Source organism: Tenrec ecaudatus, chromosome 12, assembly GCF_050624435.1.
Source record: "Tenrec ecaudatus isolate mTenEca1 chromosome 12, mTenEca1.hap1, whole genome shotgun sequence".
NCBI lineage: Eukaryota > Metazoa > Chordata > Mammalia > Afrosoricida > Tenrecidae > Tenrec > Tenrec ecaudatus.
In genome coordinates, this window is record NC_134541.1 from 30671087 (window position 1) to 30694267 (window position 23181).

General features: G+C 54.7%; 1 protein-coding gene across 1 annotated transcript; it reads right to left on the minus strand.

Moving 5' to 3' along the window:
• Positions 1–1713: 1713 nt before the first annotated feature.
• Positions 1714–9376, minus strand: COX4I2 (cytochrome c oxidase subunit 4I2). Its single transcript, XM_075527798.1, has 5 exons — positions 9261–9376; positions 8195–8276; positions 6818–6982; positions 2559–2690; positions 1714–1940 (listed from the first exon to the last, which is right to left on the minus strand). Exons 2-5 carry the CDS (start codon positions 8274–8276, stop codon positions 1804–1806), a joined length of 516 nt encoding a protein of 171 aa, XP_075383913.1. The 5' UTR covers positions 9261–9376; the 3' UTR covers positions 1714–1803.
• Between the last annotated feature and the right edge of the window lie 13805 nt (positions 9377–23181).

The window sequence follows — 23181 nt, forward strand, 5'->3', positions numbered from 1 at the left end:
AACCCTAACCCTCACACCCGTGCACAGGCTCCATTCCATCCTGTCGTCTTGCTGGATGTCCTGAGCAGCTGCCTGTCTCCGCCACTCTCACGCACATCTGCCCACACTCTTTGATCGTTGTGAATCCGATAGACAGGGGGAGTTGGGGGAATAGTATCACAGACTCTCAAAATCACACCTTTGAAATGCGAATTGGGGTGGGCGTCTTGGACTGTATTTGAAAGCCATCTGCCTTCTTAAGAAGTCAATAATGAGTCTGTGCACTGGCCAGTGGGGGCGGCTGACGGCCTGGCAGAGGAGCTCAGCACCGCCCCACGAAAGATGCTTGCCAAAGAATTCAAACCGAAATCTGATTAGACCTCTGAATCTAACCACTGTTTATAGAAAACACCGGGGCACCGGATGGCATCATACAGTGGCCTGGGATCAGAACAAACAATTGCTCAGGACGAATGGCCCATTTCTTCAACGTCTTGAAATGTAAGGGGGGGAGGGGGCGGGACTAGATTGAAAGAGAGGTGTGAAGTGGATGAATCGCTGGCGCTCAGCTTCGGAGAAGATGGGTAGACTTCAAACTCCCTGCTGTCGGGTCGATGCCAGCTCACAGCAACCCTATAGAACAGGGGAGAACTGCCCCTGGGCGCTTCTGAGAGGAAACCTCTGCCAGAGTGGAAAAGCTCATCTTTCCCCCAGGACCCACCAGCCTAATGCGCAGCCACGCCGCGCCTGGGGTAGACGGATGCTTCCCTATTTCTCCCAGTAAGGACGCAATGCGTCAAAGGAGGCAGCAGGCTGGCGAAGGACCCCAGCACCTCAGGAACCACAGAGGTGGCTTCTCTACGTTTCCAGTTTACCCCAGAGGAGGAGGCTTGAAGAGTGTGTGGGTAACAAGTCCTTTCTTCCTGAATTCCATTTGCTCACAAACCCTTTGGAGCCCACACTTGGAGTCCTAGAAGCTGGCGATCCAGAAACGCCGGTGGACAGAGAGCAAACCCTGCTCGCTCGCTCGCTCGCTCGCTCTCTCTCTCTCTCTCTCTCTCTCTCTCTCTCTCTCTCTCTCTCTCTCTCTCTCTCTCTCTCTCTCTCTCTCTCCAAACAAGTGGGAAGGAACTGTCCCCGCTGCACTCTGTGTACCTGTATTTGTCTTATTTCTTCTGATCATCGATCGCCGGGCGATCTGCTACGTGTAACACTCCCTGATCTATGTTCCCGGCTCCCCGCTCTGGAACAGGTCTCCTCCTTGAGGGCCAAGACTTGGTCCTGTTCACTGCTGCTGCCCCAGGGCCTCGGTTAGCACCTGGCTCCATTCAGTCACACGCTTAGCACACAGCCTGTCAAGTAGTTCTTTCTACGTGGAACACCTGCCCTTCTGTCTTTCCTAAGCCCACCTAAACTTTAAGTCTCCATCTAGGGCTCTCTTCCTCTAGGAAGCCCTCCCGGACGCACTGGGCGCTGAGAGGCTGGTAAGTGACCTAGTCTCGCCCCCTTGATTACTACGCTAGTTAATTTTAGGTCCCAAAAGAAGCCAACGATTGCCATCGAGTCAGTGCCAACTCACAGGCTGTCATCTTCCAAAGGCAACCCATCACCAGGCCTTTCTTCTGTGAGGTGCTGTGTGGCTCTGGACCACCACCTTCCTGCCAGCTGAGCACCCCACTGAGCCTCCCCCCCCCCTCGACCCCCTTGTAAAGACAGAGCTGGAGTTGCCCGGCAAAAGCAATCAATCGGGTCGGTTTTATTGAGGTGAAGGCAGAGGAGGGGCCTCAGGGGTGGGACTGCAGGGAGTCGGCCTGGGGGGCACTATCACTTCTTCCACTCCTTCTTGTCGTAGTCCCACCGGGCAGCCAGACCTTGCACAGGGTTGCCCTTCATGTCCAGGATGCGCTGGAGCTGCTGGGCCTTCCACTGGTCGGTCAGCGTGATGGGCTTCTCGGGGAACACTGGAAGGGGGACGGGGGAGACTGAGGACCCTGTCAGGCTGTCTCCGCCACAGAGCTCCTGCTGAGGAGCACCCTCCACCCTGCGTATCACCCCACATCCCCTCCCCGTGTGCCCCCCACGTCTCCATCACACACACCGCTAGCACAGCCAATCTCCTGCCCAAAGCATCATTCCAGGGACCTCAGGACTCCGACCTCAGTTCTGCCTGATACCACCCTGTGACCTGGGCCACCAAGGTCTGTCCCCTCTCTGACTGAGCCTTAGGTTCCCCACCTACCTGTGTGGCCCAGTGGTATCAGGAGCCCCAGGCTGAAGTCTGCCTGGATCTAAAATCCCAACTCCCACCACCCACTTGCTGTGTGACTGAGCAAGTCCCCTCACCTCTCAGAGCCCCATGGTGTTGTCTGTCAGAGACAGGGTGATCGTTCTTATAAAGCGATGGGCATGCCTGACAGATCCTGACCAGTGCTTCCTGATGGCTCCTAGCATTCTACCTGCGTTGGCTCCCATCTACTGCCAGGCCCTGGGGAGACCCCTCCCCTTTCCAAGGGCGCTAGGGCTCAGCCAGGGGCCGCCATGGTTCCCGGGTCTCTGGGATGGGGTGGCCACCCACTCACCGAAGACCCGCTGCCACCAGATCACCAGCGCTGTGACTCCCACGAAGAAGAAGACCCCGCCCATCACCGTCTTCCACTCGTTGGAGCGACGGTTCATCTCGGCGAAGGTCTCGTTGAACTGGATGTGGTAAACTGGAGGATGGGACGTGGGGGTGGCATCAGTACATTTGTCCCAGGGACCCCAGCCAGGGGTCCTGGCCCTCCCCTCCCCACAGTGGATGAGAGGCCCTGGAGGCAAGTACAGGGCGTGAGTGACATCTGTGACTGCAGCTACGTCCCCAGCACCTGGAACAGCGGTCCCCACTGCTGGCCTCCGAGCCTTGGGTCAGGCATGCCAACTGCCTGGGCCTCTGCTTCTCATCTGTGAAATGGGTGGATGTCTCCCTCCGAGGGTGATGTGGGGTGAACTGGGACCAGACAATTGCATACTTCCCAGCACCTACAAATAACCACCCCCCCAAACACAAACAGATCCCAAACCCACTGCCATTGAGTCAGTTCTGATTCATCCCAACTCTGTAGAGAGAGTTTTTGAGATGGCCCATCAGGGGTGGGATCCGCGGGCTGTCTCTCTCTATATATAAATATTAAAACAACGTCACTGCCATCGGTTCCATTCCAGTTCATAGCGCCTCTATAGGACAGGGTAGAAGAACTGCCCTTCTCGGTTTCCAAGATTTCTAACTTAAAATTTTTTTTCTTTTATTGACATATACTTCACAATCATCCAGTTGTATTAAGAAGATCAGTGCAGTCATTACCACAATCGATTTCAGAACATGTTCTCCTGCTACTCATGGTGAGAGACTGAACCCTACGGGAGTAGAAAGCCGCACCTTTCTCCCGAGGAGCCACCGAGAAGGTGGTTTCGAACGACTGACCTGCAGTTAGCAGTCACGCCCATCATCAGTGTCCGCTGACAGCACGCCCCCCCCACAGAGAAGCGCTTCCAGTCATCCCACGAGGGGGCAGTTAATTAAATGCCAGGACCGCTGGCAAATCATGTTACAAACATCTCAATGGTGCTTGGCAGAAAAAAGATCCCCCATCCCTGCTGCAAGTCTTATTTTTTAAAGTTTCATTGACGCGTCATCCACATATCCTACAATTCAATAGTTCGCTCATCTCAAGAAGAGTTGTACAAAAAAAATTTTTTTTAATTTAAAAAAAAAAGAGTTGTACAATCGTGACCACCATCCATCCATTAAAGAACATTTTCTTCTTCCTGTACTCATTATGACCAGTGTCCTTTTCTGTTAATTGTGGCAAAAACACACGCAACGAAACCTGCTCCAATCCAACAGCTCCTACCTGTGTGATCTGGTGCCCTTGATGATACTCTTCGTGTTACACAACCACCATTAGTGTGCACCTTATTCCCTGCAGCACACAGCCTCATCTTGCTCGCACGGCGTGGCTGGCAGGTTAGAACCGCCCACCTTGTGGTCAGCAGTCCAGTGCTTACTTAACAGCGCTACCACGTCTCTGTCACCAAATAAGTAGTGGGTCCTATAATTATTACCCTAAAAAAGGCCCTTCCACTTCCTCACCCCCTTGGTCCATGCCCTGGTAGACAATTCCACTGCCTCTCACCTGGACTGGCACCTCCTTGGTCCACCTGCCTGTTCTCCCTCCATCCATTCAGTAGCCAGAAGACACCTTTCAGTCCAACCAGCTGCGGCTTCAGGCTTCAGTGCTAACTTTCTCACCTCGAGTGGTCCTGAGAGTTCAGCCAGGGGCTGTGAACTACAGGGCCGGCCACTCAGACCCACCAGCTGCTCTGGGAGAACGCTGAGGCTGGCTGCTGCCGGAAAGACCGGCGCCTCAGATGTCCTCCATGGGACTGGACTGTGCGTCAGAATGGACTCAGGGCAGTGAGGGGGGCTTCCCTCACTTCAGAGAGCGCCACCTTAGTTTCCAGATGCCATGAAGCTGTACCGCCCAGTGAAGTGACAGTGTGCAGAAGGGAGGGCACGGGGGGAGGCGGGGGTCCTCCCACAAGGGGCAGGAAGGCTTCCATACATACTCATAGGAGCCTGATCACCGAGGATTGGGTAGAAGGGAAGAGAATCTTTTCACTCTATCCCTTTAATGTGTTGCTCTCTGTGTGTGATCTTTCCAAGGGGCATTAAATAAATATGAAAATAAATAACTAAAGGGGAAACGCTGGCGGCAGAACTCCTTGGGGAGCCGGCGAGTTGTCTTGGGTTTGAGCAAGATGCCCTGGTGGGTGGCTGGCTGTGTGAGAACAAGACCAGCCAGCAGAAGGCATTGGCATTTCCAGAGGGCGGGGACTGTGGTGTGAACAGGGAGAAAGGACTGTTTGGGGTGGGGTGGGGGGCTGGGTAAAAGCGTACAGAGGACCTTGGGAAGAACGAGGGAGGAGGACGGAGGACATGGCTGCCCTCCCCTCACAGGCTGAGGTGGAGCTCGGTTTTCCCTGGTAGCCTAGTGGTTATGTGTTGGACTGCAAACCACAGGGTCAGCGGTTCAAAACCACCAGCCGCTCCACGGGAGAAAAAGATGGGTTTCTACTCCTGGAAAGAGTTACAGCCTCGGAAATTCACTGGGGCAGTTCTACCCTGTCCTAGAGGGTCACGGTGAGTCAGGAGAAGTATAACCTTAGAGATAAGGGGGGCAAGACTTAATCTCATGTAGAGAGACCGATCCCTGGGGAAGGACGTCGTGTTTGGTAAAGTAAGGAGCAGCTAAAAGGAGGACAGCCCTCGGGGAGTGGACTGGCACCGTGGCAGAGGAACAGTGGAGAGGGTGGTGCGGGGCCGGGTGGTGTGTCAGACTGGTGACCGAGCAACATAACCACAGCAGTCAGTCTGGTTTTGGCTTTGTTTTGTTTTGACCCTTTTGGGCGGTCAGACCCCACCGACCCCACCCTGTTAGTTGGTGAAGGAAACATTTGAGGTGGGGGGCAGGGAGGAGTCCTACCCAGTGGAGAAGGTCAAGAGTTGAGAACCCAGCATTTCCAGTGGTCAAAGGAAGATGTTGACTGAGCTCCGCTGTCACTCACCCGCCAGGATAGCGCGGTCCTGGGGTCAAGCGGTGGCGGGGCGGGTGGGGGGTTTCAATCTTGCCCCCGCCACTCTCTAGCTGGACCCCGGTCTACAAGTGGCATCACCTTTCTGAGTCTCAATTTCCTTAACTCAGCAGTTCTCAACCTGTGGGTCACAACCCCCTTGGGGTTGGAAGGCCCTTTCACAGGGGTCAACTGATTCATAACAGTAGCAAAATGACAGTGATGAAGTAGCAACGAAAATAATGTTAAGGTTGAGGGGTCAACACCACACAAGGAACTGTATTCAAGGGTCGTGGCCTTAGGAAAGTTGAGAACCGCTGACTTAACTGAACTGGGGGCTAGAAAGAATGCCAGCCTCAGTCATGGCTTTGTGTATGTGGCATTTGGATGGCATTCTTAAGAAGAGGCTTGTGGCCTTTTCATGTGGATGGAGAACAAGAGAAGGAGGAAGAGAGCAGGAGAGGAGTCTGGGAAGGTCGGCTCTCACCAGGCCAACTTCCGCCAGCCGCCTGCTCCCAACCCTGCGCCTGGTACCTGGCCCTGAAGTGGGTGTGCAGCACCTTGCTGAGTGAATGGGGGTGAGAATCCTGTGCACTCCTCCACTCCAGAGTCCCCAGACACGCAGGAGTTCAGGCTGGACCCAAGGCTACAGAGAGCTCAAGGTCATCCCACGGAGACTCCCGGCGGGCAGGACACGGGGCCCGAATCTCTCTTGCCTCCCAGGATCAAATCCCTGCCCCACTCACCTCACCTGCCTCCTTCTGCTCCAGTTCCCCCACCCTCTCAGTGGGGCCACCACCCACACCCTCCCCCGTGATGTCCCCACTTCCTGGTGCCCCTCCCTCTCACCCTCCAGGCTAGTGGGAAGCTGCCCTCCTCTGAGGAGTCCAGATTCTAGCCCTCTCCCCCACGGGCCTCCCCAGCCATGGCACACACCCCATCCGAACCCTATATCCTGTGTCCCCTGTCCCCCTGGATGGGGAGCATCTGCTGAGGGAGCCCCTGGGTCCCCGCCATCGCCAAGCTGTGCACAGACAGGGGCTTCTGAAGGGTGTGCATGAAGGGAAGGAAGAGGGGATGAACAAATGGATTCGCTTCACCTTTTGCATGCACACTCAGGAGACTAGGGTTTCTGGCTGTCCTTGTGGGCCTCTCCCTGCTCCCTCACGGGTCCTCCTCAGACACACACCCCCATCTCCCGTCCACCCTGCCCGGCGCCGACACTCACGGGCCACCTTCTCGGCCTTCGTCAGCTGGGTCCAGCTGCCCTTCTCCTTCTCCTTCAGGGCCTGCTGCTCGGCGCTGAGCTCTGTGCAGTACGGATCGTCCGGCATCGGGTAGGCGCGCTGGGCGTGGTAGTTGGTGTAGGGGGGCATCTTGCCCTCAGTCTGGGCTGTGGGCGACAGGGAGGGAGCTGAATCCAGGCTGCCCCCTCCCCGCACGCTCAAATCAGTCTGCTCATGGAGAGAGTTGAATTTCTGGGCACATCCTCTCTGCTGGGAAGCAGTCTCGGGCCCCACTGGTGGGGTGTGTTCAGTCACGACACAATGTCACTCTAGGCCAGGCAAGATGGTTACCCCATTGCACTAACAAAGAAACCAGGCAGCTAGTTAACTGGGTGAAATTCACAGAGCGGGAAGGCTCGAGGCCAGGGCTGAGCACCTACAAGTTCCCTGTGGTCTCAGTCAACATGCCCCTGCTTGTCAACATCAGAGGCGCCGATTAACACCTTGTTGGGATGGCCTTGGCACCATCCCTCCTGGGCAAGGAGTCCTGGCGCTTCTGGTGTCTGGTGCTCAGTTCGTCCAGACAACGGCCCAGCACCCCACTCAGAGGCCCGCTGTGATATCTATGTCAGTCCATGGACATGCTTGTCACAGCGTGAGGGGTCAGTGCCTAGTCCGGTCAATCGAACTCCTGTGAGCCTCCGGGACCCAGGGGATGTGCCACCTGGGGTTTCCATGGTGGCCAATCTTTACAGAAGCAGACACAGCCTCCTCTCTCTCCCCAGCAGTGACTGGTGGGTTCAGGCCAGTGACCTGCACTGCGCTGTGGTGCCCCCATGGCTGCCTGACCCACGGGAAGGGCTCAGGAACGTCACGACCATCAGGACAAGGAGCCTGGTGGTGCAGGAATAGCACATGGGGCTGCCAACCAAAGGGTCAGCAGTTCAAAACCAACAGCCCTTCTGCAGGAGAAAGACGAGGCTTTCCTTCTCCTCTCGGAACCCCAAGAGGGCAGCCTGCCCCGTCCTGCAGGGTATCTATGAGTGCATGGCAGTCAGTTTGGTTTGGTAAGGGTCAGGAAGGCCCTTCTATTATCTGCCTCAAGTCTCTCCTGCTCTGGGTCCTTCTGAGGAGCACTGAAAAGGAGGGCCTAGAGCCCAAGGTTCTGCCCACACCCACAAGGGTCTTGGGGACCTGGGGCTTGGGGTCTGGCCCTGAGGAACCTTGGGGGTGAGGGAACATGGCTTGGGTCCAAGGAGTAGGCTGTGGGAAGTGGTTTGGGGGCCCAATGGGTGGCAGGGCAGGGACAGCCTGCAGGCTGCAGGACCCCTGTGTCCTGGCCCTGGAGTCCGGGTGAGAGGAAGCGGTCGGGGACTTACCAGTGCCTCCGGGGCTGTGTACCCCTCGTGTACTGAGTCCTCCGCTTCTCAGGATCAGGCTCCAGGGGGCTCTGGCGAGCATCTGGGTGGGCACATGGGTGAGTCCTGCCCCCGGGTTCTCAGCCACTCCCCACGATGCCTGCCTTGGCACCCAAACTACAAGCCCCTCTTTCCAGGGATGTGGGGAGGGGCTCCAAGAATTTTAAGGTCACTCTCTGGCCCGCCTCCAACTTTGTCATTATCTCTCTGATATCAACCAGGAGCGGGGCAGGGGTGGGGAGGGCATGATCATAGGCCTCCTGGAACTTCAATTCACCATCTGAGAAGTAGGAGGAGGCCTCTCTCTTGAAGCAGCACTGAGAGTTTGAGTCTGGGACCCCAAGTTCTTTTTCCAGCCCCAGTTGTCTAAGCTGGAGACCCTTCTAGTACCAGCTCCCAAAAGTCCCTGGGTAAGCGTCGGTGTCTGGAGGGAGCAGGTCCTGGAGACATCTCCCTTCCCAGCACCGGGGCCATCTGCCAGGAAGGTCTGGTCCCCATCCCCACCACCACCACCACTAATTAGCTGCCTACGTGCTGGAGAGCCCGTTCCACTGGATCTGGGGAGGGGAGGGAAGCAAGCTGAGCCCAGTCTCCCAACCCCAAGGAAGTGGCAGGGTCCAGCATCCCATGGAGAGTGGGGAGAGGCTTTAAGTGGGGGTCCCCCGGCCCCAGAGACAGGAGACGTGTCTCTGACACGAGCAAGAGAGGCTTTACAGGAGGGGGAGGACCAAACCAAGACAGAGAGAAGGCAAAACACCCACCTCTAAAAGAAAGAGGGACTCCACATTTATGGAGAGGGGTGCTCCAAAACAAACCACAAGGGGTGTCCCACTTCTAGAAGAGTAACTAGATGGGGCACGCCACATATGATAGCTGGGGGGCGCCCCACACCTAGGCAGAGGGAGGGAAATCTACATTTGGGGAAAGAGACCCGCCTCATAGAGAATAACTCCCATGGAGTCCCCAACCCTGACCTGCCAGAAGCCCCCTACCACAGGCAGTGATCTGACACCACCCACTGGCTCACCTTACAGACCCGGCAGCAGCTGGACAGGGACACCAATCTGGGGAGCTGGTAACGGAGGAGAATGGCCTTCCCAGGGATGGGAGCTCTCCGTGCCTCCCCTAGACCCGCCCCACAGTCTGCCCCTGGCGCCACCCCTCCTGGGAAGATCCTGCCTCATGCAGGAGGGAGCATGGGAGCGTGGGAGTCCCTGGAGGCTACAGTCAGGGGAAGGACCAAAGAGTGACTTCCCTTCTGTGGGGGTCCTGCCTCCAGAGACTCTGAGCTGACAGCGCCTGGGAGGCCAGCCAGCCTTATCCTGGCTCCCTGTGTGTCCCTTCTGGCCAAGCCTCCGAGCTGAGCCGTCCCAGGCTCAGGCCCGTCCGGCCCGAACACCACACCTTTGTTCATTGCTTTCCCCTCGGCCTGGAATGTTCTTTTTTTGAATCTTTTCGGACCCGGGTCTTCCAGGAGGCCCTCAAATGTCTGGGTGCTGGTTTGTGATGTACCTCCCCGCCACCCCAAAAGGGAGAACGCCACTGCATGGAACCTTTCTGAGCTGGTGTCAGTTGCTGTGAAAGGGAACCAACAACAGTTCCCACCTCGCAGGCCTCCTGCAAGCACCGGCTAACACAAGAGCATCGGACATGTTGAGCCAAGACTTGTTATGACCTGCTGCCCAGGAGAGGAGCCCTAGCAGAGGGCGTGGTCGCAGTAATGCGTTGAGGTTGCTAACTGAAAAGTCATCAGTTCGAAACCACCAGCTGCTCCGAGGAAGAAAGATTGGGCTTTCTACTCCCATAAAGAGTTTGCAGTCACAGGAACTCACAGGGGCAGTTCTACCCTGTCTTAAGGGTCGCTACCTGTCAGCATCAACTGGATGGCAGTGAGTTTTCTCACTTCTTAAAAGTCAGTGACTGAGACCCCAACGGGCTACCTTTACCGATCCCTCCGACACACGGGCTTACCACGACTCAGGTAACTGCTGGTGCTGCTCTCCACGCGCAGTGTGAGGTGGGGGTCGCCTGGGAGCACAGCCAGCCCCCTCCAGCCTCTACTGTACCGGCGGAGTCCAGCTCAGACAGAAAGAGACCACCAAACCTCACTGTCGATTGAGCCTTTCCCGACTGCTGGAGACTGCGAGGAACGGCGAGAACTGTCCCTGCAAGTTTCTGAGACTCTTTATGGGAGAAGACCGTCTCGTCTTTCTCCCGCCGAGCTGCTGGGGGTTCAAGCAGCTGACCTCGTGGTCACCGACATGTAACCATGACACCAGCAGTGCTCCTCAGGCAGAAGAGATGTCCTGTGCAAGGTCCAGAGATAGGACACAAGGTGGGTACCAAGAACAGAAGGGGGGCCAGCTTGTCCAGACTCTAGTGGGGGGGGGCAGAGGACGTGGGGCTGGACTCCCACGCAGAGCCCCAGAGACTGGATGAGAACCTTAAACTTTATTCCAAAGACAATGTGAGACCTCTGCCAGGGAAGCAGGGGAGAGCCTGTGTCCAGCCCAGTCAGCGTGGCCTGGGACTGTTGGCATACTGGGGGTGGGCTCGGACATGACGGCTGTTCCCCTCTGGCCTAGGGAAGAGTACTTTCTAGCTCTCAGGGCTCCGGGTCTGTTGAGGTGTGCCCAGCTCCCACCATCCCTTGGGTTCCCACAGTCCGGTGAGGCCTCAGGGCGTCGCCACTATCTAGAGCAGTGGTTCTCAACCTTCCTCATGCTGCGACCCTTTCATACAGTTCCTCGTGTTGTGGTGAACCCCGACCATAACATTATTTTTGTTGTTACTTCATCACTGTCATTTTGCTACTGTTATGAATCGGGCGACCCCTGTGAAAGGATCGTTAGGCCCCCAAAGGGGTTGCGACCCACAGGTTGAGAACCGCTGACTAGAGGGAGGGAGGGAGTTAATTCCCGGAGTAGATAAGCCTGGCAGTGTGGGAACTCTGAGGAGGGGCTGGAGACACCGGAGGGCGGACAGGAGGCATGCCAGGTGCATTCTGGACCTCAGCAGGGACAGAGGCAGCTCTAGAAAGGTGTCTTGGGAGACTCCTGGAGACCCCCAGCTCCAAGGACTAGCTAGGCTTGCCTATTGCCTCCTGGTGGCCACACCTGGGGGCTGCCACTTCCCGACATAGCAAATTGCAAAATTGGGGAACTCTCAAGAAAACCACCTAACTTCTGAGCAGAGTGGCCAGAAGAGGAGCCCTGTGGGCAGAGGGGGAAATCCTTGTCGGGCAATCTGGGGAACTGCCTGCCTTTCATCTTGCAGGACGTTTCTGAGGCAGGTGGGCACTCCCTGAAGGTCAGGAGGGTGTGACCACACTAGTGTGATGCCCAGATGTGTGGGTTCCCCAAGGACCCAGGCCTCCCTGCGTGGCCAAACCCTCGGCCATGGATGACTGTGGCTCATGGCGACCCTGCAGAACAGAGGAGGCCTGCTCCCTAGGGTTTCCGAGGCTGCAAGGAATCTTTACAGGAGCAGGCAGCCTCCTCTTTCTGCAGCAGAGTGGCTGGTAGATTTGAACCGCTGACCTTGGTTATTAGCCCACCCCTCTAAGGTTACCATAGGCTCCTCTGGAATGGCCTGTTCTGGGAGGTGCCTGCGAGTCGTTTTCCACTCACAGTTGACACGATGTTACTGTAGGAAGGAAACAGGATTTGATTCAGCATTGACTCCCGGAAGATGAATTTGAATGGCCTGGAGAAGCCATTGAGGAGCCTGGATTTCCTTGACTTTTTAGGGGTTCCCAAGGCAAGGCATTTGAGGAATGCCATTCTTCTCCAGTCCCCTCCAAGGCCTGCCCCTGTGGGAACTTCAAGCCCCTGATGTGGGCTGCCTGGCTCTTTGACAGAGAACATCTGTCCAACAGGCACTCAAAACAGGTGACAGGCGATGGGTGGACCCTGTCCTGGGGCGGCTCGCAGACTCTGGAGGGGACATTACGGGTCCCTTGGTGCCAGAGGCCAACCACTGCTTTGGAGCAGGGACAGACCGAGGCTGCAGAAACAGGAATGGTGAGATGAGGGACCTGTCCCTTCCCCACAGGCCCAGGGAGTCCCCATCATAAGGGACAGTTCACATGTATTTGGACAGCTTTGGGAATTCCTGAGATTCAGCCAGACCCGCGAGCCACGGCTTCAGAGTCCTGCCAAGAGGACCCCCACCCCATTCAGGCTCTCCGCTTTACCCAGGGCACCCACCACCACCACCACCACCCTCCCACCTCACAGGCCAGAGGGACACTGAGAAAGTTCTAGGCCTACTATGTAGGACCTCAAGGCAAAAATAAGAGATTGTGCTGCCAGGGACTCAGACCTAGCCCCCCAGGCCCTTGGGGAGTCTGGGGCGTGCAGAAGCAGGGCCAGAGATTTGAGCCTGGAGTTCGGCTGCCTGTAAAACAGGAAGGACTCCCAAGACCCACTTGGAGTGCCGGGACAGGCAATGGTGGGCGGGGCTCACACAAAGAGGCAGGGCCTAATTTGTAAGGGCGGTCCCAGAACTGGAAGCGGGGTGTTAAGGGGCGTGGTCAGTGGGCGGGGCTTGTGAAAGCGCTGTGCTTGTGGAGCCAGGCTGGACTCTGCTTGTCCCCGACCTGCTGGGAGGCTTGCAGAAAAGCCCGGTGGTATAGCTGCGTTGGGCTGCAAACCTCAAGATCATCAGTTCAAAACCACCAGCCGCTCCACGGGAGAAAGATGAGGCTTTCTATTTGCATAAAGATTTATAGGCTCGGAAATCCACAGGGCCAGTTCGACTTTGTCTTACAGGGTCGCTATGAGTCGGAATTGACTCGATGGCAGTGAGCTTGAGGGTGGTTTTGTTTTGTTTTGAGGGGAGGGTTTTTTTGGTTTTGTGTTTTGAAGCTTGCAGAGTGACAGGCAACCTGAGGGTGCTAGGGGCGGGGGTGGCCAGCATGGACTTGGGAAGACGACACGCAGAGGCCCGCAGCCACCAGGGCGATCCCAGGAACCTCGGTGGGCCCGCGCCGTCCAAGAGCTGCTAACGCCGATCCCGCCAAGAAGACAGATTTCACAATGCTACCGGTGGAGGCCTGTGGCTGAATTTCACTGGGACTGGACAGGGAGGGTGACTTGGCAGATGGAAGCCTTGGGATGGATCTGGTCTCTTGGCCACGCTCAGAGCAGACATCCAGGGAGGAGGGCACGCTGGGGGCGGGGCAGCAGCAGTCTGGGCAACCGGCAACCGTTTCAGCAAATGCTGGCTGCTGCGGAAGCCTTCAGGCCTGCCCAGGCCTGCCAGCTTTGGGACAGCCTGCCTCTCTGGCCGCCTGCCTGTCTTGAGCCTCCAGTCCCGCCCTGAGAAGTCAGTCCTCTCACCCCACCCACAAACCTTTATCTGTCTCTAGTGGATTCTGACCCATCAAGACAGTAGAGCAGTGGTTCCCAACCTGTGGGTCGCGACCCCTATGGGGGTCAAACGACCCTTTCACAGGGGTCACCTGATTCATAACAGTAGCAAAATGACAGTGATGAAATAGCAACGAAAATAATTTTACGGTTGGGGGGGTCACCACAACATCTCTTAAAGGGTCGCCGCATGAGGCAGGTGGAGAACCACTGGAGTAGAACCTTCGGGGTTTCTGAGGCTTTAGATCTTTATGGGAGCAGACAGCCTCATCTTTCTCCTGCAGAGTGGCACGTGGATTTGATCACTGGACTTGTGATTAGCAGATCAGCGCCTGTAGTTCACATCGCAGCCGCGTGGCCTCACTGTCACTCAACCCCGGCTCCAGCCCCACTGCCTGGCACAGCAGAGGCGCCCCACCCAGTCAGTCACTGGAGGCTGCCGGGGCAGGACTCACTCAAAACTCACTGCCATCGAGGGAGCCGATGTGGACTCCTAGTGACCCTTTCTGACAGGGTAGAACTGCCTCTGTGTTTCTAAGACTGTAACTAGATAGTCACTTGCTCCTGCAGAGTCTGTGACTGGTGGTTTTGAACTGTTGACCTGAGATCCAGAGAGCAGGTCAAAGCTAAACTGCCATCCTAATCTAGGATCTGCCCATCTTGTCACATGCACACCCCCAATCCCTCCTCCTCTTATTGTGTGTATGTCCCTAGACCACCCCCTCTCGTTGCTGTATAACCTATAGTGCAACCCCTTCCTGTGACGTATGTCTTTGCCTGTAATTAGTGGGCTTGCACTCCCCCAAAGGTATATAAGCCTGGGTTAGCAATAGAGGCCTCTCTCACTGGTCTCTCCCCCCACTCTCTCCTCAGCTCCCTCTCCTCCCCTGTTTTCCTTTCCCTTTGCCCTCCTTCCCTTCCCCCTCTCTCCACGTGAACCACCAAGCGGGGCTGAGGTGAACAATGCTACCATGAAATATGTCTGACCCCATTATTGCAATATCTCTTCTAGCTCATGCTCTCGATGACTTTAATATAATATTTATATATCTCAACCATACGATTGTGCTTACTGAACCCGTGATTAGTGATGGGGGGCTGGCACCCCCAACTCAAACCACACATTACGCCACCAGCACTCTTCCCCGCAGGGCACAACTCCCTTTTTCTAGACTCCTTCCAGATGTCCCTTCGCAGGTCACTCTCATGCCTTGTCCTCGAGGTCTGCATTTTCACAGTCACACTCTTGTCCGCCATCTGGCTCTGCATCCCAGTGCTTGCTAGAGTCCAGCAACCATGTGTTTCCCGTGGGTGCAAGGCTTGTCCATTACACTTGCTGATCCTCTTATGCTGTACCCTTCTCGGGCCAGCCCGGCCCCCTGCCCCTACTGTCACTTCTAATGGCCCACCAGACTCTGGTGCCACCCAGTGGGCCACGCTAGCCTCTTGACCTGGCTTCCGCCTCACCCCAGGTCCACCGCAGGCCTAGCCCCTATGCCCATGGACCAGCCTTGTCCCAGCACCTGGCTCCTGGAGCCCCGTGCAGACCCCACTCCCACGCCGCAGTCCGTGATGACCACTATTGCAGGGGAGGGGGACCACAGCTGTGTCCCACACAGTAGGCCACCAGAAGGGGTGGAGCAGAGCCCAGTGGGGCTGGAACTAGGTCCTGAGTCGGGAGAAGGGACGAAAGTGGGAGGGGGATTGCTCAGCATTGGCCACTGTTGCAATCGCTGGCCTGTGCCCTCGGGCAACGTCCTCTGGGTGAACAGTCATCATAACCCCTGCTTGGGGACCCATCTGGGTAAATATGCCATTTGTATGGCACCCACAGCACTCCTTCCCACCCCTCCTGGCGCCCGCAGCTAGCATTGGTGCCGGTGAAGCTCCGTCCCCGTTTCCCACCGGTCCCAGGCTCACGTCCCGGATCCTAACCCACATTTTCAACATGCCAGGCACTCTTACCACACTCCCCTCACCCACCCCAACTCCATGGCTTCTGTTTCTGCATTTCTATCACCCAGCCAAGCTCTGCTTGGAGGCCCGCAGGGTGAGTGCGACGGTTGGAATTGGGCACAAGGCTACAGCGTGGGTGCCGACCTGAGGTGCCCCCAATGCTCTGCTCTGCTCTGACTAGCTGTGTCTTCTAAGGAGGAATCTAACTGGTAAGGGGGTGGAGACTGGGGACTGGAGCGTGGAGGCAGAATTCAGTCCTGTGGCCAGCAATGGCCTCTTGAGACTCCGCTCTGGGATGGTCTGCAGTTGCTGCCTCAGGTCTTCCAAGGCCTTCTGCACCTGCAGGCCCAACGAGGGCACCCAAGGCTACAGGTGAGAATCACCACCTCTCCTGGATCCTAGCTAAGCCCTCAGGTTTGAACACAGACACTCTGGGACACAACTGGGGTGGGTATGGGGAGATGGCACCCAGATGTAGCCCAGGTTCCGTCCCTGGTGGGGACAGCCTCATGGTCTACCTGAGCCCTCGTTGGCTCCCGCTGCCCTGCACACCTTAGCACACACACCCCGTTCCTGTGCACGCATGCTTTCGTCCCCCAGCTGCAGTGCTCCTCCCGAAGGGCCAAGCCCCATTCATTCCCACATCCCAGTTTTCATGTGAGAGACTTTGCCGGGGCAACACATCAGGCCTGCGGCCCCTAGAGCTAATCTGTGTCCCACAAAATACCGTCAGTCGGTGTATCTGGCTGCATTTTCAAAGAAGCTCTCAACATCACCCATCCGACATGCTCGCTGTGCAGTGTGGTGTTGACACTACTCCCGCCAAGGGGTGGGAGCTGTGTCCCCGTGTCCCCGTGGCAGCCTTGCACAGTAGCATACGATGGACTGGTTTGTGGTTTGCCTTGTGATTGCATTGGATGTATAGACCAATTCGGGAAGAATGGGCACGATTGAGTCTACCAATCCATGAACATGGCTGATCTCTCTATTTAAGTCTTTTTTCATCAGCATTTTCTAGACTTCAGGGGCTACTATTTTTGGTTGTTAGTTTAAGGATTATTTCAGGGCAATAGTTTTAGAGATCATCCAACCTTCATGGGCCCCAGTAAGCTGAAGATTTGAGATCCTGGGCTGTTTCCCCTTCTGATGAGGATTCTTGATCCACACGCTCAGTCTCGGTGCCAGGTGTCTTCTAGCTTCTGGGTCTCTTGGCAGAGGAAGCAGCAGTTCCCTAGGGAGGTACCGCCACACTCCGTATCCTCCTGGTCTATCCCTACGCTCCTCTTTCTCTTGCTCCAGGAGAATGGAGACCAACTGTGCCTTGGATGGCTGCTTACAAGCTTCTAAGATGCCCGGAAATTACACAATGCAATTAACTAGCAGGGAGAACAGAAGCACTAACCTCATTATCAGACCAATTAACCGAGGTGCCTCACGAAACCAGGACCCTAAACCTCCAATCCAAAGCAGCAAAGCCCAGGATTGTACAAGAGCAGCCTCAGCCGCTCCTCCCCCCACGCCCGCCCTGTGTCTTGGTTGTCAGTACGCCCAGCAGACAACTTCTGCCAATTGAACCTTTGACAGACAGCTCTGCAAACCTGCCCTTAATCTGCGAGCTTTTCCCATCACCTTAAACCGAAGCTCAGTACGAGTACTCCATAGCAGTGCACCCCCACCCCCACGTCCTCTTCCTCCTGCCCTGGTAATAACGATTTTTTAATAAACCATTTTACTGGGGGCTCATACAACTCCATCCATCCATTGCGTCAAGCACATCTGTACACTTGTTACCATCATCCTTCTCAAAACACTTGCTTTCTGCTTGAGCCCCTGGCATCAGCTCCTCAGGATTGTTTTTCTTAACGGAGCACGGTACTCCTGGATTATGCCATTTGTTTCGTGTTCGGATCTGCTAACAGGACCTCAGGAGCGTGTCTGCTGGAAGTTTAAGGAGTATTTCAGGACGGTTGCCTCAGGGAGTTCTGTAGCTCCAACGAGGCCAGTCACTCTGGACTGCTTCTGCGGAATTTTAGTTTTGTTCTGTCTTGTTCTCGCTCTATCAGAGGCCCTGATCAGAATGGTAGGTACCATCTAGTGCAGTGGTTCTCAACCTGTGGGTCATGACCCCTTTGGGGTCGAACGACCCTTTCACAAGGATACTCTGTTTCATAACAGTAGAAAATGACAGTGATGAAGTAGCAACAAAAATAATTTATGGTTGGGGGTCACCACCACATGAGGAACTATGTATCCAAGGGTCCACTTGGCAGGAGGAAGGTTGAGAACCACTGGCCTGGTGTCTTCTGGTCTCAAAGCAGAGGAGGCCATAGCTGGTGCAGGGGATTATCCCTGTGGACCAGCTTCATCTCCTCTGAGACTTTCGTTTCCTTCTCTCTCCTGCTCAGAGCAAATAGGGACCCATCGTTGTATCTTAGGCCGGCTACGGGTTTAGGTAGATAGCATGTGTCAGGTTAAAGCAAGGTTGGGCTTTCGTTTGTGTTTCAGGCGGTTCTGTCCAATGAGTTTTCTGCTTATGAGGTGATCGTGTGGATTGATTTTCTGCTTTCGTCTGTTTGGATGGTGAATTACATCCATTGATTTGTAAATGCAGAATCAGCCATGTACCCTTCAAATTAACCCCACCTGGTGGTGGTAATTCTTTTCTGCATTGCTGTAATCTATGTGCTTTTATTTTATGGGGTTTTGGGAGGGCTTGGGGGGGGGTTTTGGGTTCTGCTTTCGATCTGTGTTTTTCAGGGTTATTCGTTGGGAATTTTCTTGTTTTGCAATGGCTTTTTTTCTGGCTCCAAGAGTATGGGGAAACTCAGCCCCACTTCCCAGAGGCTGCCTGAGTGTGGGGATGCTCCACGGACATCACCGTGCCCACTCCCTCACCAATGCACAAACAGGCAGCCGGGTTTTCCCTGTCGGGGTCAATGGGAAGTGTCTGAGGGGAGTAGGTGTCATGCCAATGTTACACAATCAGCCGGAAACACTTCCTGGCTCATTTTCTGAGGCCAACGGACTGGACGCGATCCTGATCAAGGGATCCAACAACGCAGACATTATCAAGCAAAGGCATTAATACCGCACGCAGGCAGACAGTTACTAAAGATAATAATAACAGTTGCGGGAGCCTGCTGACTGGTGGTGCCAGAAATTCAAGCAAGATTCAGAAGAGGGCGTCGCACCAGGGACATCATTCCTAGTTCAGATGAGTCTTGGCCGCAAGCAAAGAACACCAAAAAAGGGGGTTACTTGCATTTTATTACCTATGCAAAGGCATATGACTGTGTGCATCTGTGTTCGTCTGGGTGGACTAGAGAAACAAATTCATATACACTCGTGTATAAAAAAGAGCTTTGAAAAAAAAGAAAGGAGCTTTATATAAAAGAGCAGTTGAATATTGAAAAAACATCCCAGCCCAGTCTAGGTCAAGTTTATAAGTCTGATATTAGCTCATATGTCTGATACCAGTCTATAAATTCCTCTTCAGACTCACGCGACACATGCAACGACAATGACAGGACACTCACAGAGCAGTGGGTGGGAAGTCTCGTGGATCCAGTGGCAGGGGAAGCATCTCAGCGCTGGCAGGGTCCCCACGTGGCTCCTTCACCTCCAGGGCTCTGGCTGCAGTAGCTTCATGTGTCTTCTCAGCAAGCATGTCTTGCAGGGAGGGAGCGCGTGTCCCGCCTCCAGCGAGCTATTGATCCCCATAGCGCCTCCAAATGAGGTCAAGTACGACCTGATTGACAGGCTAGACTCCACCCCTTCCCTCTTAAGTCTCAAGCTGAGAAGGCATTTGACTTTGTGCCCCCTAAGAAACTCTTGGTCACATTGGGAAGAAAGGGGTTTCCAGAACACTTCCGTGTGCTCGTGTGGAACCTGTAAGGACCACGAGGAATTATCCAGCCAGAACAAGGGAATCTGCCTGGTTGGAGATCTGGGGAGGTGTCCTCAGGGTGGCAGCCTTTTGCCAGGCCTCCTCACTCTGTATGCTGCGCGAATCGTTTGAGCAGCTGGATTCTCTGAAGGAGAACGTGGCTCCAGGGTTGAGGGAAGGTTTGCTAACAGCTTTATCAGCAACGCTGCTTGTTGAAAGGGAGGTGGCCTTGAAGCACTTGCTGCGAAAGCTCCAAGATCGCAGATTTCAGTGTGGATTTCAACTCGATATAAAGAAGGCTGAAACCTTCCCAGCGGGAACACGGAGAGGAGGTGGTCCAGGATCCGCCTTGCTTGGATGCCACAGGCAGTGCTCTTGGAAGCAGCAGCTAAGAAATGAAACAACGGATTGCCTTCGATAGACCTGCTGCAGGAGAAAGATCTCTTTACATGATGGAAAAGGAAGGCGGTCGCTGAAGGCCCCGGACCCGAGCCAGGGTGTTTTCAATCACCCCATATGCTGGACGGCGAGGGAGGTGCTGTCTGGAGAAGTGCCCGATCAAACAGAGCTGTCTTGGAATAAGTACAGCCAGAGCGTTCCGAGAGCCAAGCACGGTGAGACATGCTGTCGGGAGAGACCGGTCCCTGGTGGCCGGTAGAGGAGAGGGTCAGTGAAAGAGAGGCCCACTCTCGAGGAGATGGACTGACAGCAATTCCAACAATGGGTTCACACACAGCACTTGTGAGGATGGCCCGGGATCAGGCTTGTACAGAAGGTCAAAGGTCGAGTCAAAACCCACTGGACAGCACAGTGGTGTTTCTAGAGGCCATGGGCCGAGGGGATCTCCTTCCTAACACTGGTGAATCGTGTCTTATCACGCTTTGCTCTCGGGCAATCTGACTAGAGGTTTATGCACTTAAACTTTGTTTTTGTTTCAAAGAAGCAACTTTTTTTTCTATCTAGAATGTTCTGCTTTCAAGAGCATTGATTTCTGTTATTCATCACCTCTGTTCCTTCTTGCTTTGCTCTCCTTTTTCTAATTTCTGAAGATGGAGGCTTACACTGTTTTGTTTTGAATCATGTTATTGGGGGCTCATACAGCTCTTATCACAATCCATATATATATCCACTGTGCCAAGCACATTTATCCATCTGTTGCCATCATCAGCTTCAAAACATTCTCCCACTACCTGAACCCCTGGCATCAGCTCATTTTTTCCCTCCCTCCCCAACCCTCCCTCCCTCATGAACCCTTGATAATTCATAAGTTATTGTCTTTTCACATCCCATACTGACCGATGTCTCACTTCACCCACTTTTTTGCCATCTGCCCTGCGGGGAGGGGGCTATATGTAGATCACTGTGATCAGTCCCCCCCTCCCCACTTTCCCCTGCCCTCCTGGGGGAGCTTACACGGTTGCGGTGAGGCCTGTATTTCTAACATAAGCCTTCCTGCTGTCATGTTGCTCTGCCTCTGCCACCCTCCAGGAATATTTGCTAAAGGGTGCATTCACCGTCCATGGTCTAATGGACCTTGAGACTTCTTCACCAACCGCTGGGTTATTTAGAAAGGTCTATTTTTTTTTTAAGCAAAAGGGAAGAAATTTATTGGAGCCCATATGGGAAACCCTAGGGAGGCCCAGCATACCCTACTGTGTAGGCATGCCCAGCAAAGAGTCATACCATTCACTGTACCCCCATGTCCCAGAGGGACTCCCCTTGAGCCAAGCCCCAAAGCCCCAGGACTGGCTGGGGGTGGGGACTGAAAGGTCTATTTTGCTGACAAACATCTGGGGGAGTTTCTCCGCTCCCTGACCGTTCTTGATTTCCAGGTGCATTCACTTGTGACCAGAGAGCTCCCTCCGTCTGATGGAAATCTGGTACATCTTTGTTAAGGAATCTTCTGTCTCTCTTGGGGATCTGCCCACAGTCACTGTGGAGTTTTCTGGTTCCCACTGTGCCGAAGCTAAAGAAAAAGAAACTTACCAGGAAATTTCCCACTGCCCTTGTTCTTCTTCACGTTGTGATTTCCCACCTCAATCTGCCAGCTCTCGTTTACATTCCGCAGTCCTTAGACCGCTGCTTTTTGCTCTTTGCCCAAAGTTTTCCATCCTAATCACTAGCAAGAAGGAGACACTGGCCTGACTCCAGCTTGGTTCCCGTGATCTTTATTAAATGCCTTTTTTTTAGATAACTTTAGACTTGCAGAAGAATTGCTAAAATAGCACAGAGTTCCTGTGCGCCCTGCATCCTGCTTCCTTGTTTGCAAACGCGGGAGCACTTACCCAAACCACGACACCAGCCCCAAGACACCGTGACCCTAAGTGCCCATGCAACTGGGATGTCACCAGCCTCCCAGCGCGGTCCCTTTTCTATTCTGGGATCCAATCCGGGACCTCGCCCTGCATGTATTTCTCAGTTCCCTTTAATCTCCTCCGATCTGTAACAGGTCCTGAATCTCCCCTTGTTTTCCGCACCACTCCGCTGTGCAGATGTACCTGGGCTTTCATGTGAGCTGAGGGAGATTGTTGGGGAAGTTGTCCAGAATGGGGCCAGGCCTTTCTCAGCACATCTTGTCAGGCACACGTGATGTCCGTGGATGGCGATGCTAATTTGAGTAAGGTGTTGGCGGCTGTGTTTCTCACCACCCTGCTCCCCTGCTCCCCTGTGTTGCTACTGCTAGCTACTCTGGAACCATCAAAAAAGACGGTGTCTCTGCTTCAGGTTTAAGGTTCAACCCACTGGATCTAGCCTGTTAGTGGACCGTCATGTCTGGCTCTGTGCTCAATCGATTATAGCTCTAAGGCTGATGATGGCAACAAACTGGATTCCAGAAGAGCCCTTGCCAGCCAGGGACCGGGGCTAGTTATCTTCTCACAGCGCGCTCGCCTACATTATCCACACAATGGGGTGGATACAGTTAGGCCTTCATTGGGTTGTGGAGGTTTCGGGATGAGGAATGCTGGCAGTCGGAGTCTTGGGAGGGTGCTGTCACGTGAGGCTGAATTTGGGGAACAGAGGGTTCTGTGTGCAGGGCAGTGTGATAGGCAGCAAGATAGGGTGAGACGGCAGCCTGGGGACTCTGGGAGGCGTGGCCTTAGGAGATTCCCTGTAACTGTTGGTCATTAAGAAGCTAGGGGAGACATTATCCCTGGAGGTCAGGAAGAGAGTCCAGAAAAATCTCAGTTGTCCTGACTGTCTGGGGAAGTGACAAAGGAGCCTTCATTCAGGTAGGCACTTCCTAGAGGAGCCTTAATGCCGTGGTTGACTTTGACAAGCCAGCCCTGATTCCAGGCCTGGGGACCAGGTTCCTGGGGGATGAAAGGGCTCTAGACACCCCTCTTCCTAATGCAAAGGTGTCTGCAGGATGGTTCCAGAAACCCCACCCAGTAGGGTGGGTTGAGCAGATCTCTCGAGTGTATTAGACACACATCTTTTTTTTTTTTCACTCATTGATTCAACAAATACTGACTTAGCACCAGCTGTGGATCCGGCTCTGTGCCAGGCAGCAGCGGGGGTGCAACAAAGAATAGAGTAGCTCAGGGAGCCCCCATGCTAGCAAAGGAGACACGAACAAGCACACAAAGAACCAGGGCTGTTCTGGTGATGGAGAACTCATAAGCAGAAGCAAAACAAAAAACCCAGAGTGGCTTAAAACCGCAGCCGACCTCATGGATTCTGTGGACGGGAAATCTGGGCAGGGATGGGTTGGGTGATTCTTCTGCTGCCTGTGG

Bases quoted from the DNA above. Each gene is read 5' to 3' on its own strand.
- COX4I2 (XM_075527798.1), bottom strand. From the start codon at position 8,276: ATGCTCGCCAGAGCCCCCTGGAGCCTGATCCTGAGAAGCGGAGGACTC. The intron at 2,691-6,817 runs GTGAGTGTCGGC...CCCATCCTCCAG, and splicing joins GAAGGCCGAGAAGGTGGCCC to TTTACCACATCCAGTTCAAC. The intron at 1,941-2,558 runs GTGAGTGGGTGG...TCCCCCTTCCAG, and splicing joins CTGGTGGCAGCGGGTCTTCG to TGTTCCCCGAGAAGCCCATC.